The sequence below is a fragment of the Cololabis saira genome, chromosome 6 (genome assembly GCF_033807715.1).
Source record: "Cololabis saira isolate AMF1-May2022 chromosome 6, fColSai1.1, whole genome shotgun sequence".
NCBI lineage: Eukaryota > Metazoa > Chordata > Actinopteri > Beloniformes > Belonidae > Cololabis > Cololabis saira.
This window is the reverse complement of record NC_084592.1, coordinates 9,808,553-9,832,535: the sequence shown is the minus strand read 5'-3', so window position 1 is coordinate 9,832,535 and position 23,983 is coordinate 9,808,553. Positions and strand designations below refer to the sequence as shown.

General features: G+C 42.0%; 2 protein-coding genes across 3 annotated transcripts in view; one reads left to right on the top strand and one right to left on the bottom strand.

Annotated features, from left to right (window-relative positions):
* Positions 1–8,017, top strand: part of ccdc80 (coiled-coil domain containing 80) — a 35,729-nt gene extending 27,712 nt beyond the window's left edge. Inside the window, exons 9-10 of the mRNA XM_061723247.1 lie at positions 3,658–3,741; positions 7,172–8,017. Coding sequence (XP_061579231.1) covers positions 3,658–3,741; positions 7,172–7,494 — 407 coding nt within the window. The 3' untranslated portion in view covers positions 7,495–8,017. The remainder of the gene's footprint in view (positions 1–3,657; positions 3,742–7,171) is intronic.
* A 2,172-nt stretch (positions 8,018–10,189) lies between these two features.
* Positions 10,190–23,983, bottom strand: slc35a5 (solute carrier family 35 member A5). Of its 2 annotated transcripts, none has more exons than XM_061723246.1 (10): positions 23,905–23,983; positions 21,549–21,708; positions 21,318–21,416; positions 20,403–20,536; positions 20,113–20,180; positions 19,508–19,696; positions 17,783–17,983; positions 17,564–17,691; positions 11,759–12,027; positions 10,190–10,701 (listed from the first exon to the last, which is right to left on the bottom strand). In XM_061723246.1, the coding sequence occupies exons 2-10, from the start codon at positions 21,673–21,675 to the stop codon at positions 10,633–10,635; spliced, it is 1,284 nt and encodes a 427-aa protein (XP_061579230.1). In that variant the 5' UTR covers positions 21,676–21,708; positions 23,905–23,983; the 3' UTR covers positions 10,190–10,632. The 2 variants fall into 2 exon arrangements, with proteins under 2 accessions (XP_061579230.1, XP_061579229.1); XM_061723245.1 differs by having other exon boundaries at positions 21,549–21,705; positions 23,905–23,974.

Here is a 23,983-nt window from a genome sequence, read left to right as displayed (position 1 = left end):
CTGGGAGAGATTAGGAGTAGAGCTGCTGCTGCTCCACGTGGAGACGAGCCAGCAGAAGGAGTTCAGGCGTCTGGTTAGGATGCCCCCGGGATGCCTTCTGGGAAGGAGTCCCAGACCCGTCCAGCCAGAAAGAGGCGCTGGTCCCAGAACCAGGACACACTGGAGAGATTTGAACTCTCGGGTGGCTGAGTAACACTTGCTGGAGGAGGAAGCCAAAGAGAGGGAGGTTTGGACCTGAACACAGATAACAGAAGTTCCTGGATGGATGGATGGATGGATGGATGGATGGATGGATGGATGGATGGATGGATGGATGGATGATGGATGGATGGATGGATGGATGGATGGATGGATGGATGGATGGATGGATGATGGATGGATGGATGGATGGATGCATGGATGGATGGATGGATGGATGGATGGATGCATGGATGGATGGATGGATGGATGGATGGATGGATGGATGGATGGATGGATGGATGGATGCATGGATGGATGGATGGATGGATGGATGGATGGATGGATGGATGGATGGATGGATGGATGGATGGATGGATGATGGATGGATGGATGGATGGATGGATGGATGGATGGATGGATGCATGGATGGATGGATGGATGGATGGATGGATGCATGGATGGATGGATGGATGGATGGATGGATGGATGGATGGATGGATGATGGATGGATGGATGGATGGATGGATGGATGGATGGATGGATGCATGGATGGATGGATGGATGCATGGATGGATGGATGGATGCATAGATGGATGGATGGATGCATGGATGGATGGATGGATGGATGGATGGATGGATGGATGGATGGATGCATGGATGGATGGATGGATGGATGGATGGATGGATGGATGATGGATGGATGGATGGATGGATGGATGGATGGATGCATGGATGGATGGATGGATGGATGGATGGATGGATGGATGATGGATGGATGGATGGATGCATGGATGGATGGATGGATGGATGGATGGATGGATGCATGGATGGATGGATGGATGGATGGATGCATGGATGGATGGATGGATGGATGGATGGATGCATGGATGGATGGATGGATGGATGGATGGATGGATGGATGGATGGATGGATGGATGGATGGATGGATGGATGCATGGATGGATGGATGGATGCATGGATGGATGGATGGATGCATAGATGGATGGATGGATGGATGGATGCATGGATGGATGGATGGATGGATGGATGGATGGATGGATGCATGGATGGATGGATGGATGGATGGATGCATAGATGGATGGATGGATGGATGCATAGATGGATGGATGGATGGATGGATGGATGGATGGATGGATGGATGGATGGATGGATGGTAGGGAAGGGCGGTATGGACGTATGGATGTATCACGATAATTTCTGGCATTTATCCTGATAACGATAAAAATGACGATAAAAAAAATACCAATTCAACTCCATCTTTGTAACTATAAATATATCACCACATTCAGTCTTGGAGTCCCCAAAACACTGCTCTAAAAGAATACTAAATGCTACTAAACTACACCAATTAGATTGAATTAATAAAAAACAATTAAATGAGTAACACCTGTAGCCTACTGCAAAACTGTAATGACTCAGATCCGCCATGTTTGTTACACAAACACGTATCAACGGGAATTTATCTTCCTTTCTTTCTTTCTTTCTTTCTTTCTTTCTTTCTTTCTTTCTTTCTTTCTTTCTTTCTTTCTTTCTTTCTTTCTTTCTTTCTTTCTTTCTTTCTTTCTGGCTCATTTCTTTCTTTCTTTCTTTTTTTCTTTTTGGCTCATTTCTTTCTTTCTTTCTTTCTTTCTTTCTTTCTTTCTTTCTTTCTGGCTAATTTCTTTCTTTCTTTCTTTCTGGCTAATTTCTTTCTTTCTTTCTTTCTTTTTTTCTTTTTGGCTCATTTCTTTCTTTCTTTCTTTCTGGCTCATATCCTTCCTTCCTTCCTTCCTTCCTTCCTTCCTTCCTTCCTTCCTTCCTTCCTTCCTTCCTTCCTTCCTTCCTTACTTCCTTCCTTACTTCCTTCCTTCCTTAAATCCATCTTTACACAAAAACGTCATCAACGTGAATTTATCGTTTTTACCGCGAGATGACAAATTCTTACCGTGGGGAATTTTTTTGACGCTTTATTGTGAACAGTAAAATATCGCCCATTCCTAATGAATGGATGGATGGATGGATGGATGGATGGATGGATGGATGGATTCAAGCACTCTTAATTTCACTAAATATGATATTTCCAGAGCAGATTTAATCCTTTATGCTGTTGCACAACTCTGAAAGCAAGTTGGCTGCTGCGAGTCGGCTGGATGAACATCTTGCAGTACTTTATTTCTAATTATTTGCAGGGAGTGACTTTGCCAGTTTATTGACAACTAATAAACCAATCACTTTTGATTAAAAGATAAACATTAAGCTTTTTAACTAGTTAAATAAAGATATCAAATGCACTCACAACATGATAATTAGCAACTCATGTGTTTATTAGTTTTTTAGATTAAATCTCAAATCAAATAAGCCACATCTGTGTTCATTATCCCGGCTCACATGGCCTGAATTAAGCAGTGAGTATCAATGCAGCATCAAAGGGAGCTGATTGAGTACAGCTTCTTTTTTCTTAATGATAGGCAATAAAACATTTTTAAGATCTGGTATTTCTTCAAAACAATTATAATAAAAATGCGCTACACTGAAATGAATTGAACTGAATTTAATTAGACTTTTACTGAGCTTGTTTAACTTTTTCTATGCAGTGTCCTTATATGACTTGTAGATTGGTGCCACACAAGTTAACTGAACGGCGCTAGATGGATTAAACATTTCTAAAGACGATAAAGCATTTAGTAACAGTTTCAACAATTCATCATTTTAGAAAGAAGTTCCAGTCATTCTCCTGGACTCTTCCAGGACCCGGTGCTTGGGAAAAACCTCTACGACTAGGACTTTTAAAAGTCTCTGGGGGCCGGTATGGAAAAGCTGTCAGTTATGAGATAACAGTTTCAACACTGTTAGCTAGAAGAAACCTGCTAAACTGCATTTGCAGTCAAAGTTTAATACAGGAACCGCCAGAAACTTTGAATTAAGGTGACATTTCCTGGGTATTTCATGAAACTTTAATGAAAAGTGCGGTGGAACATCAGAGAGGTTTAAATCTTAGTGAGTCATGTAACTGATATGAAAAAACAGCATGTCTTTCCTTATCAGCAGGTCCAGATTGCGTTGTGTGGAGACTCTTTCCCCCCTCACGTGTTGATCTTGGCCTGGTTGGCACCCAGAGCTGGTCCCTTCCTTCCCGCCCCTCCCAGGCCTCAGACAAAGGCTGGTCCCGCTGACTGGGCTGAGAGGTTTGATCCTGGTATTCAGCACTTGGCGCTCCCTGACTGAAGCCAACGCTCTCCCCTGTTTCATGTGGGCTTTTGCACTTCAGAGGAAACAGCTTCTTGGCAGGACTGTCAGGACCACCACCACACTCTCCTCCTTGTACCCAGAAACCAGCGCTTAGGATGGTTCCAATAATAAACAATCAGCCCGGATCAGCAGAAGGCTTCGCGGATCAGAAACAGCTGGAACGGCGTAATAACTGGCACACAGTTCCCGTTCTAAAGATGTCTGCATGTGTCTGTCATGTCCATACAGGTCTGCGGCACATCGCCATTCTGAAGCTGGTTGGCACGGAGACGGCAGACATGGGCGGAGTCTTGGAGCTGTATCCAATCAATGGTAAGAACCCTCTCACAATATCAATTTCTAACTCCAGGATTAGTCCTCGATGTTATTAATGGTCTGTCACACAGAACTGTTGCATCTCCGCGTCATGTGTTGCTCAGACGGTACACGTACATGTGCAGACATACAATTGCATACCAAACATTCAAGAGGGTTTGCAATATCCCTAAAAGTTAACGACTCTGCAAGTTCACCCCAAGGTTAGCACGTGAAAGACCCAAGACATAGCTAAAGACCCAAGAGCGGCATTTCAGCGTCTACGCGGCCTCAGTTGGGATGTCAAATGTAAAAGTTCATTACAGTACAGTTAGAAAGGCTTAACAAGCACGGCTTGTTTGGAAGGACTGGCAATAAAAATATTCTCCCTCAGAAGTAAGATGTCAGCACAGCTTAAGTTTGCAGAGTTGCATCCGCACAGACCGCACGACTTCTGAAACGCAAACAGACACGAGCCAAGTGGAGCTGTTTGGCCACGATGCACAGCGCTGCGTTTGATGGAAACCAAAAACTGCACATCAGCACAAACGCTGGAGGCCAAGTGTGGAGGCCGGTGGTGGAGGGCGGAGGACCGGGGCTTGTTCTGAAACCACAGGACCTGAGCACCAGGTCACTGACTCGTGAACATCAGCGTAATATTTGATGTTTTGTTTAGTTTAGTTTAGAGTTTATTTACAAATGATTAAAAAGCACAAATACAGATAATAATCAATCAAGGTTTGTAAAATGGGACTCCCCAGAAGCTACTGTAGCTTATGAACAGTCACACAGCAGAACAACTATAAATGACACATATAATACATATACATACAGTATAATAACCTTTATAACCTAAATAAGAAAAAAATACACAGGAAAAAAAAACAAAAAAAAAACCCTGAGACCTCCTCAGATTTCCTAGATACAAATATATTCTTATAAAAATAATACATCAGGTATTGGTACATAAAAAAATTAATAAGAGACATAATTTAATAACAATTTTTGTTTTAGTCTTTTTTTTTAAATTGAGAGAGATCCAGACTCTTTTATAGCACTACCAAGCTCATTCCAATTTTTTGGACCGTTGCAGGTTACACTGAAACTTTTACATTTCAGTTTCCTTTTCTTTCCCTTTAAAAGTTGTTTTCCCCTTGTGGCATGTTCATGAGTGGGAACATAAACTGGGATGAGATGACAGAGTCTATCATTGAGTCTAAAAACTACAGTATACATTACACAGGCATTGTGGAAAATGTTGCACTAAGTAAGTTTCAGAAGCTTATATCCATAAAAAAGAGGATCAGAGGGATGTGTTGCTGTGCAAACGGGGCTGCATTTTAAGATCTGTAAATCTGAACATTGAAAATGGTCTTTTTTGCATGATTACATTATTTTACAGCCCCATCTGAATAGATTTAGGTTTCCTTGGTAACCTGAGGCAAAAAGCTCATTCTGATGTAATTCCTTCCTTCATAACTGCTTGATGTACGATAGTCCGACCAGCACATCCTTAATATTTTTCTTTTTGAGACAAACAATTAGTCTTGTTCTGGATTCAGACTATATTTCCAGAGCTATTACTATCTAGCTATTAAGAATCAGCCTCTAAATGCGTCCAGACAGCTGCAACCAGACTAGTGTTGACAAGAAACATCCAAAATGCTGTACGAACGCTGGTGAACGACTTGTCGCTTATGCAGTAAAAACGTGTTGATCCAATCCATTAATTTTGCAGCTATCTTCCTTGGTTAGCATAGCGGGTCTTTGACGCTCCTGTACGAGTCATCGCACAAAGTCTGTGACCTGCCATGCCGCGATTAGACCGGTATGTTTTGTACCGAAGAAAAGGGCTGGGGATTTCTGTTGATTGGCACGGCCGGCCAGGCGAGACATGCAACTCGGCCGTCTGCAACGTGTGTATCTGTCTGGACTCTGTTAGTCATTAAATCAGCACCGAGCTTTGCTCATAAGGTTTCATTTTCCAGAGACTAAAAAGACTCAATCTTCTGATCCATTAATGTGTCAATGAAACATTCCATTATGATTAAAGAAAGTATTTCATCAGCACCGCCTCCACATGATGCGCGCTGTTTAGATAAAGATTACGCCACTATTCATTTACAAGTCAGATTTGATTGGAGGATCTGGTTATGATCTGAAATGACTCTCTGGGATTTACAGAGGATTTCATCTACAAACCTCCTCTGAGTGGGACACGTGTAAAGCATCAGTTACCATGGCAATCTTGCCAGATTAAAAAGGGACACACTTGTGACTCTAGGGAACCCATCATCTCACTTTGTAGTACACCTCTGCCTCTTCAAACATTCGCATGACCATTTTCCTTTTGAGGTGACTGTATTCGCTCAGGCTAAAACACAAATATTTCCTCGGGTCAACCAGTTCGGTGTTGTCCTCCATCCCACTTCTGATCAATATGGTACAGAGAATCTCCTTCACATACTTTGTCAAAAAAGAAAACGTACTTGTCGAAAACACATGGATGTGACGTGTGCAGGACTCCAGAAACTAAAGATGTTGCCAGCAGAGAAGGACTTGGCCTACTGGCAGTCACGTTCAGGATGAAGATGTCACATAAAGCTACACCACGGCTGTGTGAGAAGAGCTTCTCCATCACTTCTAACCAGTACTCGAGTTGTAAAAAGAAATCAGGGGGGATGGTGGATTTTATCATATGGGGACAGATAATTTGTGCTGATTACAAATAATATAATATATTACAAATAATAGCACTGACCAAACCACCTGCAGAAATACTGCAGGAATGACATAGCAGCAGTTAAATGCAGCCTTCTGTAAGCTTTAAATATCCACTGGGCTTACATCAAATATATCAAAACACAAAAATAAAAAACACTTTTCTGAACTTATCAATATGACTTTGTCCTTCACAGGATAAGTAAAATGGATCACTGCAAAAACTCAAAATCTTAACAAGAATATTTGTCTTATTTCTAGTTAAAATGTCTCATTTTAGTTAAAAAAAATCTCATTACACTTAAAACAAGACTCATCACTTGAAAAAACAGCAATTTCCACCTGTTTCAAATAGATTTTCACTTGAAATAAGTAGAAAAATCTGCCAGTGGAACAAGATTATTTTGCTTGTAATAAGAAGATAATTCTTGTCCCACTACACTGGCAGATTTTTCCTACATATTTCAAGTGAAAATTTACTTGAAACAGGTGAAAATTGTATAATAATTTATTTTTCTGGTGTTATTTTTCTGGTGATGGCTCTAAATGTTGAAATAGCAGTAAAACCACATTCATTGATGAAATGACATAAGGGATGGAAAGCGGGGATGGCAGTTTTACAGAGGGGATGATTTTGACCATTTTTTATTTCAGGGGGGGATGCCATCCCCCCTCATCCCCCCTCAACTCCAGTACTGCTTCTAACCTGAGTTTCCGCTCCTTCTAGGCTCTGCCACCGTTGAGCGGGAGGGGCTCTCGGCCACCCTGGTGAAGGACATGAGAAACTACTTCCAAGTCAGCCCAGAATACTTCTCCATGCTGCTGGTGGGGAAGGACGGCAACGTGAAGTCCTGGTACCCTTCGCCCATGTGGTCCATGGCCAACATCTACGACCTGGTGGACTCCATGCAGCTCCGCAGACAGGAAATGGCCATCCAGCAGTCGCTCGGCATGCGATGCCCCGAGGACGAGTACGGGGGCTACGGCTACCATCAGCACGGATATGAACACGGTTATCAGGACGGCTATCACCAGGGTTACGGTTACTAAGCCAACGGCCCGTGACCGTTCCTCGCCTTCCACCCGGCAGTCGGCGCAGATCGAGTGGGCTCCTTGATCGTCTTGTAGCACTTAGCGGAAACCTTTAAAACTGCTTCAACCCACCCATTTCCTTCACATCCAGTCAGTAGTGGCTGCAGGTAATGTTCATGTTCCAGGGTCTTTTGATCAGAGCTGGTTAGTGCATGTTCAGGTGAGCCCGGGGGATGTTTTGTGTTCCTTACGTGTTTTAAGTTTTCAGACATGCTTGCATCTCGTCAGTCATCTTCACCTCTCGGTTAAATGTACTTATTCAGATTTTCAGCACAGACCTTCCTTTACTTTGTAGATAACAGGTTCAAATAAGATGTATTTATTGGGCATCTCTCGCATTTGATGTGCTGTAACCATTTTTTTTTTTTTTTTTTTAAAGCTGTCACATTATTTCAGTCTTGTAAAGTTTCTATTGCTCTACGATGTTCTTATTTATACTTTGTTGGCAATATGATAAATAAAAATATATGTGTTACTACCAGCATCGCTTGTTGTGTACAATGTATCAACTCAATGTAAGTGGATTTTATTTTGAGCTACATCTCCACCTAGTGGCCAGATAATAAAGGGGTCAAACATTTGATTTATCATGACATAGACAATCCCAGGTTCTTGTATCAAAAAATAACCCTACCCCCCCTCACTATTTCCATAATTATAAATGCATGCTGTGCAACAATATTTCTTTAAGATTAAACAGTTAAAAGTTCCTGTATATAAATGAACAACACTTTGAATTAGTCGCAAAATGAAGCAGATATTGTTCAAAAGATTTATTTCGCAGACAAATGGCAATGCTTGAAATTGAAATGGGAGAAAAACAGAGTTCTTCATTTTTCACAGTTCAAAAGAAAAGACATCAGAAGAAACTTCAAGAGCAGGTTGTGCTTTCAGGTTCAGGAATTAATGGTCCACTATGCTCAAGCTCACAGATCAGGAGCCCCATTTATAACTGCTGTGTAAACACACACTGTGCGATGGGGGGAGTGTGGACCGGGGCAGCAGCGCTGACCCACGCCTGCAAACACTTCGGAGGCACAGAGAGTGAAGCGGTGAACTGAAGGCTGGAATACAGATTCATTCAACGATAAACATTAAGACTTACAGTAATATACGTGTTATGTCATTTAATCAGCTCAGTCTTAAAATCAGTCCTGACTCTCCAGATGTGGGGCTGCAGCAGCAGCTGGAATGAAGGGATGATGCAGGTAACAGGAGTCAGGAAAGCAACCCACTAAAGAAGATCAATCCTTTTTAGTATCTTTAAACACTGCACACACAAGTAAAATCACCGCAGAGCAAGCACTGGAGTTCACACGATCTTCATCACCTGCACAGCTAAACTTTGTAAGCTACAAAGGTCGTCCTGGTAATACTTGTGCATGAAGTGCAACATGCGTGATCGGCTTGAAGTGTCAATGGTGGGGTAATTTTAATAAAGCTTTTATGTATCAGTACTACTAAACTTTCTTTACTCCAAATGTTTTTTTTTTAGTACTAATGTCATTTAAAAAGAAATTTGGTTTTAGAGAAAAGAAAATGTCTAAACATCTATTTAAACAGTGTTATTCTGTGAAATAAGAGATGCATTTATTCCTAATAGGAAAACACCAATTTAAAGGCAGGGTAAGCGATTTCTGTTTGACATTACATCTGCAGACATTTAGTAGAAAACATCGACAAAATACAGAGCTAGCTCCTTCTCCTTCTTCACCTCCCTCACCCTCACTCCTGCACTCCCCGAGAAACCGCTCCATCATGAACTCTCTCATCCCCTCCCCCACCCCTTTGGTCATGTGCGTGAACCCCATCCTTGCTGGTGATTGGCTGGAGCAGTGTTTGTCATGGTTTGGAGGACATGCTACCTCCACTCCCTTTTGCTCCTACTTACAAGCAAGAAGACAAGTTTTTTTGTTGGTTTTTGTTTTTAAATGCTGTCCTCATGAGGCAGGCGGCTAGCAGATGGTAACGAGGTACCCACTGAATGAGACAATAGGCCTTCTGAGCTACAAATTGATATGAGTCCCTTATTCAACCTTTAAGGAAGTTTTTCTAGTTTACAAACTTGCATGAATTCATGCACGAGTCCCTTGTTTTCAGTTACAGTTAAGTAAGTAATTCCCACAGTTTTTCCAGCTGTGGTTTAGGCTGCAGCTGCTCTGCAGCAGCGAGGGAGGAAAAAACAAGTCCTCTCACACATCAGCCAAACCTCATAAAAAGGCGTGACAATACAAATAAAACAAGCAGCATCAGCATCATTATCGTTTATATCAGTACTTCGATACCAACAGTTTATACAGCTTAAATCCTACTGATATGAATCAAAGAGTCAAAATACGTTCCATTTGTAGAACGAATGGAGCAAGATATGTGGTGACTCTAGCCTGTGCAATTTCTTATTTATGTGGCCCAGCTTTTGCGTGCGAGTTCACCTTCTGATTCTTCAGTGGTTTATAAATGAGGCCCCGGGTTTCTACGAGTCACTTTTTAAACCAAGTTACCATGAATCTCCAACAGAAAATCTGTTAATTACTCGGCACCTAAAGATCTGATAATGCATTATTTACAATTCTACAAACGTTACTGAATCGGTGGATTTGTGCTGAGCTCCGTGGAGTTTTTTCGTAGATGGATTATAAATCCCTCTGAAGCCATTTTAAATAATAAACTTGCATGGAATGTGGCCGCTGATGAGCAGCCAGACACCACCACATCCAGTTAGAATCACTGAAGGATGATTTACAAACAATGTTCCCATTTGATAGCGTATTGCCACTTATGTCCCTACACACACCCACGCACGCTCACACACGCACACACACACACACACACACACATACATACATACACATAAACATACAGTGCAACAAGCTGTTTCACTCTGACAGGCACATTTCAAAATATACAATATAGCCCCAGCTGTCAAAGGTGTCCCTGCTGAATCTGTCTCACAAACCCTCAAAACTGTCGTTTTTACCCGCTGACAGTTACAATAAACACATCAACCAAGACGTTGAGAGCGTGCGACTGTCTCTGCCCAGCTGAACGTCAGCAGCAGTTGAGTCCTCCGCTCTGTGGTCGAGCCGTATCTCTGATCTAAATGGACTCTGCCTCGGACTCGCTCTCCGTGTTGGTCTTCCTCAGAAGCTCCAGCTCCTCGCCGTCCTGCAACAGCAAACGGCGGGTCAGAATCAATACAAAGGCGGCTGAAATCAAGCAGACTCGGAGCACACATTGGTATAAACACCGGCTCTCTGAGTCGGGCCGTGGTGGGGAGCCTTCAGTGCCTTGAGAACAGAGGGGGAAATGCTTTACATTTTAAAGCCGCAGCTGCAGACCTGCTGCCTGTTTTCTTTAGCAATCTCCCAAAGAAGAAGAATGCCTCGGAAAGTTCACTGCCACATACAACAGATGTTGAGTCATGTCTGGGAGAAGGCCCTCATGATGAAGGCGAGTCCCACCCCACAGAGACCTGCACTGGGAAATCAAAACCCACCCAACAATTAACTGAATGAAGTGAAGTGTAGCCCCAGAGAGTCTGGATGCTATTTTTATTACAGGGATTCAGGTTTTTTTTCCTGCACCTACAAAAATCTCATCATAGAAAAATGAGAGTCCGGTTTCCTTCAGAGAACTTGTGTGTGGGAGGAGAGACGGCATCCATACGTCCGGTCCAGCGGAGTGAAACAGTGAAGGGCTGGGCGATATGGACCAAAAGTCATATCTGGATATTTTCTTGCTGACTGGCGATACTCAATATATATCTCGATATTTTTTCTGTGCCATAATTGGGGTTTCCCCCAAAGCATTATAGCATAGCATCTCTGTTAGCTTAATTTTTTTCTGAGGCAAACCCTTAAAAAAACTGTCAGTTTTAATACAATGCCTCGTGCCAAATGTCACACAGGTCTGCACAATATCAAAATGTATAAAACAAATGAAATAAAAATAAACTGCCTGCATATATAGAATAAAAATGCTTCTTGAATAAAATAAAACACTGAGGTTGACAGTTGTGCAAATAACAAAAACATTTGTCACAAGTCAATTTGTCACAAAATAAGCTATATCAAAATCATATTTTTTTTTTTTTTTTTTTTTAAAACGATATAAATGATATTGTCTCGTACCATATCGCGTTTGAAAATATATCGATATATATTAAAATCTCGATATATCGCCCAGCCCTAAAACAGTGAAGTACGGGAGTGTGTGGGCTTACCCCTCTGGACCTCTCGAACACCTCTCCATTAATGACCCGCAGCTTTTCCTGCTGCAGGTTGTATTCCAGGTCCTTGGGCCGGCTGGCGTTGTAGATGCCGATGGCCAGGAGGACCACGGGGGCCTGGAGGAAGAAGTCCAGCGAGGGGCGGAAGTTGAAGAGGAATAGGGAGAGGCCCGTGACCAAGACGGTGGTGATCTGGCCAGTGAGCACGTGGAACATGTTGTCTCTGAACTTTAAGATGAAGGCCACAGATAAACCTAGGGCAGCTGGGAGAGCAGAGAGGGGAGGGTGACTTCTTCAGATGCTCTCAGCTTTGTCATGTATGTCTAATTAACCTAAAACCATAATAAAGGACATGTACCACCCCCTTTATGGACACGTTTACGGTTTCCCTAAGTCTATGTGACATTGCTGACATTTTACTGGTCAAGATACGACAGATATGCAGAAGCAACCAGTTTAAGGGAGTTAGTATCTCCACTCTAACCCCTGAAAATATAACAAAATGTGAAATTAGATGGAAATAAAGATAACGCTGGATAATTACACCAGATAATTGTTATTTGGTCTGTGATGTCAAAGAACTATGCACATCTGAACATCTCACTGACTGACTGAGTCCCTGTGCAGACAACGTCATCAACATTAAAAATAGATCATTAACTGTTAATAATGTGACCTGTCCCACGCAAGTGCATCATACAACTGGGTAACATTCATATCTTGACTTTTTGAATCACATCATCCAAGGATTACACTCAACTCTGTGGGCATTTTTGAAATTGAAAAAACCATCAACAAGCGCCTAACCAGCACGCAGGATAATGTTGCTTTGTGCGTTGTATGTGCAGTACGCAGTATACGGTTCCAGAAACATTGTGTAGTTACGGTGATGAAGAAGACCAAAGGCTACGGTTCAGACGACGGGTGCACGACAGCAAAGCCACACCAGAACTGCATGGACACGACCACACGGCTGAAGATGTGCAGCTGGATAACACTATTACAGCTGAAGATGCAGCTGGATAACACTGTTACAGCTGTAGATGCAGCTGGATAACACTGTTACAGCTGTAGATGTGCAGCTGGATAACACTGTTACAGCTGCTGATGCAGCTGGATAACACTGTTACAGCTGCTGATGCAGCTGGATAACACTGTTACAGCTGTAGATGCAGCTGGATAACACTGTTACTGCTGCTGATGTGCAGCTGGATAACACTGTTACAGCTGCTGATGTGCAGCTGGATAACACTGTTACAGCTGCTGATGTGCAGCTGGATAACACTGTTACAACTGTAGATGCAGCTGGATAACACTGTTACAGCTGTAGATGCAGCTGGATAACACTGTTACAGCTGTAGATGCAGCTGGATAACACTGTTACAGCTGTTGATGCAGCTGGATAACACTGTTACAGCTGCTGATGTGCAGCTGGATAACACTGTTACAGCTGTAGATGCAGCTGGATAACACTGTTACAGCTGCTGATGCAGCTGGATAACACTGTTACAGCTGCTGATGCAGCTGGATAACACTGTTACAGCTGCTGATGTGCAGCTGGATAACACTGTTACAGCTGCTGATGTGCAGCTGGATAACACTGTTACAGCTGTAGATGCAGCTGGATAACACTGTTACAGCTGTTGATGCAGCTGGATAACACTGTTACAGCTGTTGATGCAGCTGGATAACACTGTTACAGCTGTAGATGCAGCTGGATAACACTGTTACAGCTGCTGATAAGCAGCTGGATAACACTGTTACAGCTGTAGATGCAGCTGGATAACACTGTTACAGCTGTAGATGTGCAGCTGGATAACACTGTTACAGCTGCTGATGCAGCTGGATAACACTGTTACAGCTGTAGATGTGCAGCTGGATAACACTGTTACAGCTGCTGATGCAGCTGGATAACACTGTTACAGCTGTAGATGTGCAGCTGGATAACACTGTTACAGCTGTAGATGCAGCTGGATAACACTGTTACAGCTGTAGATGTGCAGCTGGATAACACTGTTACAGCTGTTGATGCAGCTGGATAACACTGTTACAGCTGCTGATGTGCAGCTGGATAACACTGTTACAGCTGTAGATGCAGCTGGATAACACTGTTACTGCTGCTGATGTGCAGCTGGATAACACTGTTACAACTGTAGATACAGCTGGATAACACTGTTACAGCTGTAGATGCAGCTGGATAACACTGTTACAGCTGTAGATGCAGCTGGATAACACTGTTACAGCTGCTGATGCAGCTGGATAACACTGTTACAGCTGCTGATGCAGCTGGATAACACTGTTACAGCTGTAGATGTGCAGCTGGATAACACTGTTACAGCTGTTGATGCAGCTGGATAACACTGTTACAGCTGCTGATGTGCAGCTGGATAACACTGTTACAGCTGTTGATGCAGCTGGATAACACTGTTACAGCTGCTGATGTGCAGCTGGATAACACTGTTACAGCTGCTGATGCAGCTGGATAACACTGTTACAGCTGTAGATGCAGCTGGATAACACTGTTACAGCTGTTGATGTGCAGCTGGATAACACTGTTACAACTGCTGATGTGCAGCTGGATAACACTGTTACAGCTGTAGATGCAGCTGGATAACACTGTTACAGCTGCTGATAAGCAGCTGGATAACACTGTTACAGCTGTAGATGCAGCTGGATAACACTGTTACAGCTGTAGATGCAGCTGGATAACACTGTTACAGCTGTAGATGCAGCTGGATAACACTGTTACAGCTGTAGACGCAGCTGGATAACACTGTTACAGCTGCTGATGCAGCTCGATAACACTGTTACAGCTGTAGATGTGCAGCTGGATAACACTGTTACAGCTGTAGATGTGCAGCTGGATAACACTGTTACAGCTGTAGATGCAGCTGGATAACACTGTTACAGCTGCTGATGCAGCTGGATAACACTGTTACAGCTGCTGATGTGCAGCTGGATAACACTGTTACAGCTGCTGATGTGCAGCTGGATAACACTGTTACAGCTGCTGATGTGCAGCTGGATAACACTGTTACAGCTGCTGATGCAGTTGGATAACACTGTTACAGCTGCTGATGCAGCTGGATAACACTGTTACAGCTGCTGATGCAGCTGGATAACACTGTTACAGCTGCTGATGTACAGCTGGATAACACTGTTATAGCTGTTAATGCAGCTGGATAACACTGTTACAGCTGTTAATGCAGCTGGATAACACTGTTACAGCTGTAGATGTGCAGCTGGATAACACTGTTACTGCTGTAGATGTGCAGCTGGATAACACTGTTACAGCTGTAGATGCAGCTGGATAACACTGTTACAGCTGCTGATGCAGCTGGATAACACTGTTACAGCTGTAGATGCAGCTGGATAACACTGTTACAGCTGCTGATGCAGCTGGATAACACTGTACAGCTGTAGATGTGCAGCTGGATAACACTGTTACAGCTGTAGATGCAGCTGGATAACACTGTTACAGCTGCTGATGCAGCTGGATAACACTGTTACAGCTGCTGATGTGCAGCTGGATAACACTGTTACAGCTGCTGATGTGCAGCTGGATAACACTGTTACAGCTGTAGATGTGCAGCTGGATAACACTGTTACAGCTGTTGATGCAGCTGGATAACACTGTTACAGCTGTTGATGCAGCTGGATAACACTGTTACAGCTGTAGATGCAGCTGGATAACACTGTTACAGCTGTTGATGCAGCTGGATAACACTGTTACAGCTGCTGATGTGCAGCTGGATAACACTGTTACAGCTGTAGATGCAGCTGGATAACACTGTTACAGCTGCTGATGCAGCTGGATAACACTGTTACAGCTGCTGATGTGCAGCTGGATAACACTGTTACAGCTGCTGATGTGCAGCTGGATAACACTGTTACAGCTGCTGATGCAGCTGGATAACACTGTTACAGCTGTAGATGCAGCTGGATAAGACTGTTACAGCTGTAGATGCAGCTGGATAACACTGTTACAGCTGTTGATGTGCAGCTGGATAAGACTGTTACAGCTGTAGACGCAGCTGGATAAGACTGTTACAGCTGTAGATGCAGCTGGATAACACTGTTACAGCTGTAGATGCAGCTGGATAACACTGTTACAGCTGTAGATATGCAGCTGGATAACACTGTTACAGCTGTAGATGTGCAGCTGGATAAGACTGTTACAGCTGCTGATGCAGCTGGATAACACTGTTACAGCTGCTGATGCAGCTGGATAACACTGTTACAGCTGCTGATGTGCAGCTGGATAACACTGTTACAGCTGTTGATGCAGCTGGATAACACTGTTACAGCTGTTGATGCAGCTGGATAACACTGTTACAGCTGCTGATGTGCAGCTGGATAACACTGTTACAGCTGTTGATGCAGCTGGATAACACTGTTACAGCTGTTGATGCAGCTGGATAACACTGTTACAGCTGTAGATGCAGCTGGATAACACTGTTACAGCTGTTGATGCAGCTGGATAACACTGTTACAGCTGCTGATGTGCAGCTGGATAACACTGTTACAGCTGCTGATGCAGCTTGATAACACTGTTACAGCTGTAGATGCAGCTGGATAACACTGTTACAGCTGTAGATGCAGCTGGATAACACTGTTACAGCTGCTGATGCAGCTGGATAACACTGTTACAGCTGTAGATGCAGCTGGATAAGACTGTTACAGCTGTAGATGCAGCTGGATAACACTGTTACAGCTGTTGATGTGCAGCTGGATAAGACTGTTACAGCTGTAGACGCAGCTGGATAAGACTGTTACAGCTGTAGATGCAGCTGGATAACACTGTTACAGCTGTAGATGCAGCTGGATAACACTGTTACAGCTGTAGATATGCAGCTGGATAACACTGTTACAGCTGTTAATGCAGCTGGATAACACTGTTACAGCTGCTGATGCAGCTGGATAACACTGTTACAGCTGCTGATGCAGCTGGATAACACTGTTACAGCTGCTGATGTGCAGCTGGATAACACTGTTATAGCTGTTAATGCAGCTGGATAACACTGTTACAGCTGTTAATGCAGCTGGATAACACTGTTACAGCTGTAGATGCAGCTGGATAACACTGTTACAGCTGCTGATGCAGCTGGATAACACTGTTACAGCTGTAGATGCAGCTGGATAACACTGTTACAGCTGCTGATGCAGCTGGATAACACTGTTACAGCTGCTGATGTGCAGCTGGATAACACTGTTACAGCTGCTGATGTGCAGCTGGATAACACTGTTACAGCTGTTGATGCAGCTGGATAACACTGTTACAGCTGTTGATGCAGCTGGATAACACTGTTACAGCTGTAGATGCAGCTGGATAACACTGTTACAGCTGTTGATGCAGCTGGATAACACTGTTACAGCTGCTGATGTGCAGCTGGATAACACTGTTACAGCTGTTGATGCAGCTGGATAACACTGTTACAGCTGCTGCACCACTTCAAATGTTGCAGTGACTTTACACGTAGAAGAACCAGCAACATCCCCGGTGTCAGTAGCAGCTGTTCCAGCAGTGAAAACAGAGGCATTAAGAATAAAAAAGGGTTGTATTGTTTGTACAAGTGCTTTTTAGTTTGTTTGTTATTTTTTTTAAACTCCAACACCACAACAGTCACACTGCTTCCTATCTGGTTTACCGAAGTATTGCGTTCAATGATCCTAAAGCTGACACACAGGCCTGATATTCATGTGAACTCTGCTGTTTGCTGCAAGAAAGCTCACAAGCATATTAAAGGATATTTTATACCATGTGTTTACTCATGTGGTTTAAAGTGTATTGCGACTCACCGGTGACCAGCACCAGCCCCAGGGAGTAAACGTTGTGTCCATGCAGGAGGCCGCAGTGAACGGTGAGGCCTCGGGCCTCGGTGCTGAGGACGAGGGTCAGACCGTTGAACACCACACCAAAGGCATATCTGCAAAACCACACAGCACACGGACAAAATTAATGCTACGTTCAGCCTTGTTTCTTCCACGTCAGTCTTCTCTTGACAAGCGTCTCCTTACAGTTTGCTGTTCTGAATGAAGATGCTCTCAGTGAGCTGATCCCCTTCTTTGAGAATCTTCTCGTTGTAGATGTTGGCCATGGCGGAGATGAAGCACTGGAAGAGGAGCAGGATGTGACCCACGCCCAGAGATCGAAGTTTCTCCGCTATCTCGTCCCTCCACGCCTGACCCGGCATCAACGATGTCCATGATTCAGAGGCACTGCAGAAAAAAAGGCAAAACACAGAGATTCATGAAACACTAACTCGTGGATGTGCCCCGTTATCCAATACTCCGGTTTTTAGACAACAACAATAATCTGATAATTGTATTAATGGATAAATCCTTTTCTTCACAGACCAACATGACCTTTGCTGCAAACTTCTCCTGCATTCATGACATCTGAATAGAGGCTGAGGGATGAAGATTGAGGCTGAAACGGGGAGTTTCAACTTTAAGGTGACTGAAGCCGACCGTACTGGCCTCAACCCTCAGGAGATTTGGGTATAACTGGCCATTTTCCACTATTTTCGTTTTTATCTCTATATTCTACCTTAAAAATGGTTTACCTCACCTCGATTGGTATAGTTTTATTCAGCACACCCTCAAACACGTGAAATTTTATAGCTATTTTTTCCATTGTCATACTGTAGTGACACAACAGACCTAAAATGTCCAAATCTACATCAGGTGTCACAATAAGACGCCACACAAATTACTTGTGCCACTCCAAAAACATTTCCTGTCCACCAGAAGACAGCGGCTCAAATCACAGTCCTGACACCGCCAGGCGTGTCTCTCATCCTGTTGTCCACCTGGAGACGGCGTCTCAAAGCTCACCATCACAGTGTGCATCACACCTACGTTTTTTGTGTTGATGATGGGCATTTTTTCCACCAATAGGAACAAAGTGTGTTTTTTCTTCTTCTTTTGTTTGCAAGTGCTTTCCTGAGAACGCCCTATTTTCACTGCTTCTTACTGCACCAAACAGTCTTACTTGGCCTATTAACACCATTTTAAAAACTGGTTTATAGTTTGAAGTCTGCACTTTTGACACAATTTAAAACTGACACTGAGCAGCGCTGCGTCTCACTCCTACGTCATCTTAAGTCAGTCATGTGATTTGGATGCGCCTGCTCGCCCATCGACTCCAGAGGGTTTATGGTTATTATTCAACATCAGCTGCGTGGAAATGGTTTGGATTTCTGAAAACTGATGTGGAGCAGATTAACACAGTCTCAGTAACATGGCAGCATTCAGTGGTAACGAAGACGGGAAACACAACCAACCTGTTTCACCACCTTAAAAAGGTACAACCCGTTTGAAACACAGTATGAAAAAGCCTCTACCTCATCTGCTGCTACTACCGTTAGTTAGCAGCGATGTACAGTATTAAAACAGCGCTCCATAGTGTCATCATTTGCTGCAATTGCTCCGTACGACAAAAATTAAAAAATTTAATTTATTATTATTATTAATAATAATAATAATAATAATAATAATAATAATAATAATAATAATAATATGGTAATTTTATTGAATCCTAATAAATATTTTGTTGTTTAACACCTGTATTTTTAATCAGGAGAAAATATATCCTAATATTGATATGGACCAATATGAAAAACAAAATCATCATAATTTTTCCCCCGATATCGCCCAGCTCTCAGGAATACCCTGCTGAAGTTGTTGCAATCAAGACACGACTTCCTTTCAAGAAAACAACTTTTGTCATGGGGAAGTTACCTGCTGTTCCTCATCTGCTCCAGGAGCTGCGTGTAGAGCAGGCAGGAGTTGGAGGGGGTGGAGAGAGGGTTCGAGTGAAGGCCCGGCACCGCCATGGAGTTCTGGCTAGACCCTGATCCTACTGTCAAGGAAACGATGGCAAGGAAGAGGATCACCAGCGACGCCCACTGGACCCAGGACAGACGCCTCCTGGTGGGAAAGAGGTGGATCAACACATTTTTATTGTGATCATGTTTTAAATATTTTACATTAATTTGAAAATAATACACACACAAAAAAGTGGAAACTTTTGAGAGTTTCACTCAACTACATACATACAAATTATATATATATATATATATATATATATATATATATATATATATACACACATATCTATATCTTTATATACACACATAACTGACTATATCTTTATATATATGTCCATCACTATAGCTTTTTTTCCGCATTTAAAAACCTATCACATAGAGAAAAGGGGGAAAAAAATGAGTGAGCACATTTTTTCACACAGAAAACATTAATCTGGCTGTAGTCACCTCACATAAACAAATACAGCGTTATCTCAAATCACAAAAGATAAGCGTGTCGTCCAGTGAACAACTTACTTCAGCACAAGTCTGAACAGAACAGCTGTGGTCAGAATGACAAAGTTGGAAAACAACACCGCCATGGCCTGGGGACAAGAAGAACAGCAGCAGGATCAGCGATTACACAGCCGCGTCACTGCAGGACACACAATGCATCAGCGTGCTCTAAGAGGGACATTTAGTAAAGGTTTGATATGAAAATGTAAACACTGACAAGAACACTGCACAGTTCAGGTTTTATGAAGAGGAATCATGAGGAACTTATATATATATAACGGTGGTCGCAGAGCAGATGTGTGTTTACTGACAGGCTGCAGGTAGGTCATCACATAGAAGATGATGAGGTTGTCCATGAAGTAGAGGAAGGCGGGAACGGCCCACTTAAGGGAGATGAGGAAGGAGGAGCTGGAGGCACAGCCCAACTCTTTACATGATCGTCCCTCTGCGGATAAACAGAAACAGCCAATGATCAGACTCCCTCATCGTTCTGGAGATGGCGGTCACCATCGCTTTGTTGTCTATTAACTAAAGAAAATCTTCATGACATTTCAGGTGAAATAAATTGATTCATGAGCCACAATGGAAGTTTGAATAAAAACAACAAAAAAAAAAACTGTTGAAGCCTAAATTCATATTCACTCCAAAACTGTCTTAACCCTTCCAGCTTGTGAGTAGATCACACATTTGTCTACAAAGTGACAAACTCAGAAAACATCTTCCTGCTTATTACACGGATCTAAAATCCATTTTACAGTTGAACTGAAGGCATCCCCCAGGCATGCTGGGAAACCAGTGATACAAACAGGACCACTGAATTACAGAATATATGTAACTTTGTAGTTTACACAACTTCCACGGTCTGTTTGTTTGGTCACTTGATCATAACTGCAGATATGGTGTGCAAGAGACTTAACAGACAACCATACATGCATTAGTATCCTGGATCACCTCTGGATACTCCCAGAATATTCAGAATATTTTTATTGAGGGAAAAAAAGACAGCTTATTGGGGTCCACAAAATTTGAAGTGAAGTTTTTGTTCAATAAATTTGATCTGAAATTACCAAATCAGTACAAAAGGTTCTTTTTCAAAGCACTTCACATGCAGAGGTTCACTAAATTCCTTTTGAGTGAGCATTTTTACAGAGACAAATATAAAAAAAAAAGAATATTTCTAAACCTGGATACTAAAATTCATGTATAGCCACAATGATAAACTTTACCTTGGACTATGACTCTGACTGACATGACCAGGCAGAAGACCAGTTTGAGCGCTTCAGCGAGCAGGTTGACAGATGCTGGGAGGAAGTCATACTTGTTCTCTGAAATAAAACAAAAAAGTAGTATGCAAAAATTTTACTGTTTTAATTATATCAAAATAGGAAGAACTTGAGAAGATAACAATTATTTTTTTATCTGTCAATGAAAAATATCACATGTCTCCCGTCACCCACCAGCATTGGCAGAGAATTTGAGCAGCAGGATGCGACTGGTCCCTAACGTTACGAAGCCCAGGCCAAGTGCCAGCGTGTACGCTGAAGAGCGAGAGCAGAGTCTGGAGCTGGAGCGGCAGCACACCATGGCTGGGAATGAAACTGGATGGAGTTTACCCTGCTGGTTCACATGAAATATGCAGACAGATATTACAGGTAACAATCTGAAGTCTGCCATTCAAGAGACCCTGGACTGAATCCCTTCAAAAACTATGCTTTTAGATTTACACAGAAATCAACATCTGGACCAACTTCAGTTAGAAAACTGACAGATGTGAAGCTGGAAGCGTTAGAGCAGATAGCGTACTAGAATATTAAGCAAATTTGGGTTATTCTAGCATTCAAACATTTGTCTTGTTGTTTTATATAAAACAACATCAACAACACACAAAAGTCATGAGGTTTGGATTTGACCACTGATAATAGCATATAATCGGATCATGTGGTGTAATTCGTTTTATAATTATAGCTCTGTGATTTTGTTCCACTTACAAAAAAGAAGGAAAATACTCAACTTCTCTCTGTACAGATTACAAACAAGTGTAGTTTGGGTATACTGGTCAGACAGGAAATAGATATACTGGTCAGACAGTAAATAGATATACTGGTCAGACAATAATTAGATATACTGGTCAGACAGGAAATCTTCTGTATCATTGTGAAGAATGCAGTGTGAAACATCTCGATGGAACAGCATTTCTACTGTTTTGTCCACATTTTTATCAATGAGCCTAAGTAGCATAGATTTACATCTCTATGCATGAAACATTAAAGTTTGAGAATACAAAACTCCAGAATGTTCTTCAGATGTTTCATGTGTGTTTGTGTGTTTGTTTAAGGATCATGTCTGTTAGATGGTGGGACATATCCAAACAATAAATAACTGAGAAATCAACTGAGAGCCCCTATTGAGTTTGAAGTTGAAAATGTGAAATTATTCCCAACACTTTCTCACTTTTTCTTGTCTCACTGGATTCCAGAGGAGAAATGCTGCACTTTTTCCTGAGAGCTACAGTTGCGTGTAGCTCTGCAAAGTTATATTTTTGCACACAAAACATTTGAGAAACATTGTCCCTCAAGAGTTGGCTTGAGCAGTTGAAAAGTCATCAGATTCCAACTAACTCACAAATCCAATAAATATGGATGTATTAAAAAAGAAATACTTTTGAACTAAAAGAAAATAATTTAATGACATAACTGCAATAGTTATATAGAACCTAATTATACTTAATTTAATTACTGTACATTTACCATCAATACCTGGAGCAGATTTATAATAATGACACATTTACACAAGTCACAATGCTATTTGATGATGGGTTTTTCTATTTCACAGCATATCTAAGCAAAATCCAGCCTAAGTGCCAAAAGTGTGCTCCGGATCAACTGAAACCAGCTGTTTTAGGAGATAAAAAGGTCATGTAAAAAACAAACAAGATGCTTTTCATTAATGATAAACAGCGTCTGCCATGTATGTTGGTTTAACTCAACTTACATCATAGATCAGTGGTTTAAACTTAATAAAATACTTTACCTTTTTCAAATGCAATTAACTGAAACACCTTAATTTGACTTTAAGATATTATTGAACATATCTGAACATGCACCCTTTCTTATTGTACATTTCTAATGTTTTATGTTACTTCTTTTCTGACGTTTCAAACTGCATTTGTATGCTATTTTTACTAACTTAATTGGTTTTCTAATCTGTTCTTTTCTACGTAATACCCTTGTAAAGCACTTTGACGTGTCTTTGTGTATGAAATGTGCCAGATACATTCATCTTCCCTTGCATTGTCTGCATTTACACTGACATAAACTTCATCTCAAGAAGAAACCTGACATGATCATATGAGGAAAAGAAGACAATATTGCTCAACGCTGTTTAACTGCCTGTTATTAATCGTTTTACTGTCTGTGTGAGAGCGTGGATCAGTGGACACTTTTGATATGTGAAAGGAAGTAAAACATGCAGTTCTGCATTTCTGTCCTGTTGGCAGCAGCTGCTCAAGTCGGAGAATGAGCTTATTTTAGAGCCTCCTGGATGTACATTAAACACATGTTTTAATGTATTTAGAACTAAGCGAAATGCAGTATATATTCCTCTCTCTTTTGACCAGGAAGGTTAACTTTATTGCGCGCATTAAGCTTTGCAAACTCAGCAAATCTAGCGTCATTAGCGTAATAGCGTTACGGTTCCGCACACAAACAAGACCAAAATAAACTACACACAGCTTTTCTTAAAATTGCCATACACGCATCTTTGAAGACACGACCACCAATAAGTTGATAAATGAATAATGAGTGAATTACTTGCCTGCTATTTCATGTTTTCTCAAGCCAACGCTGAAGCCTCTTTATTTACATCCCGTCAACGCGACTTCCTCGTAATTACG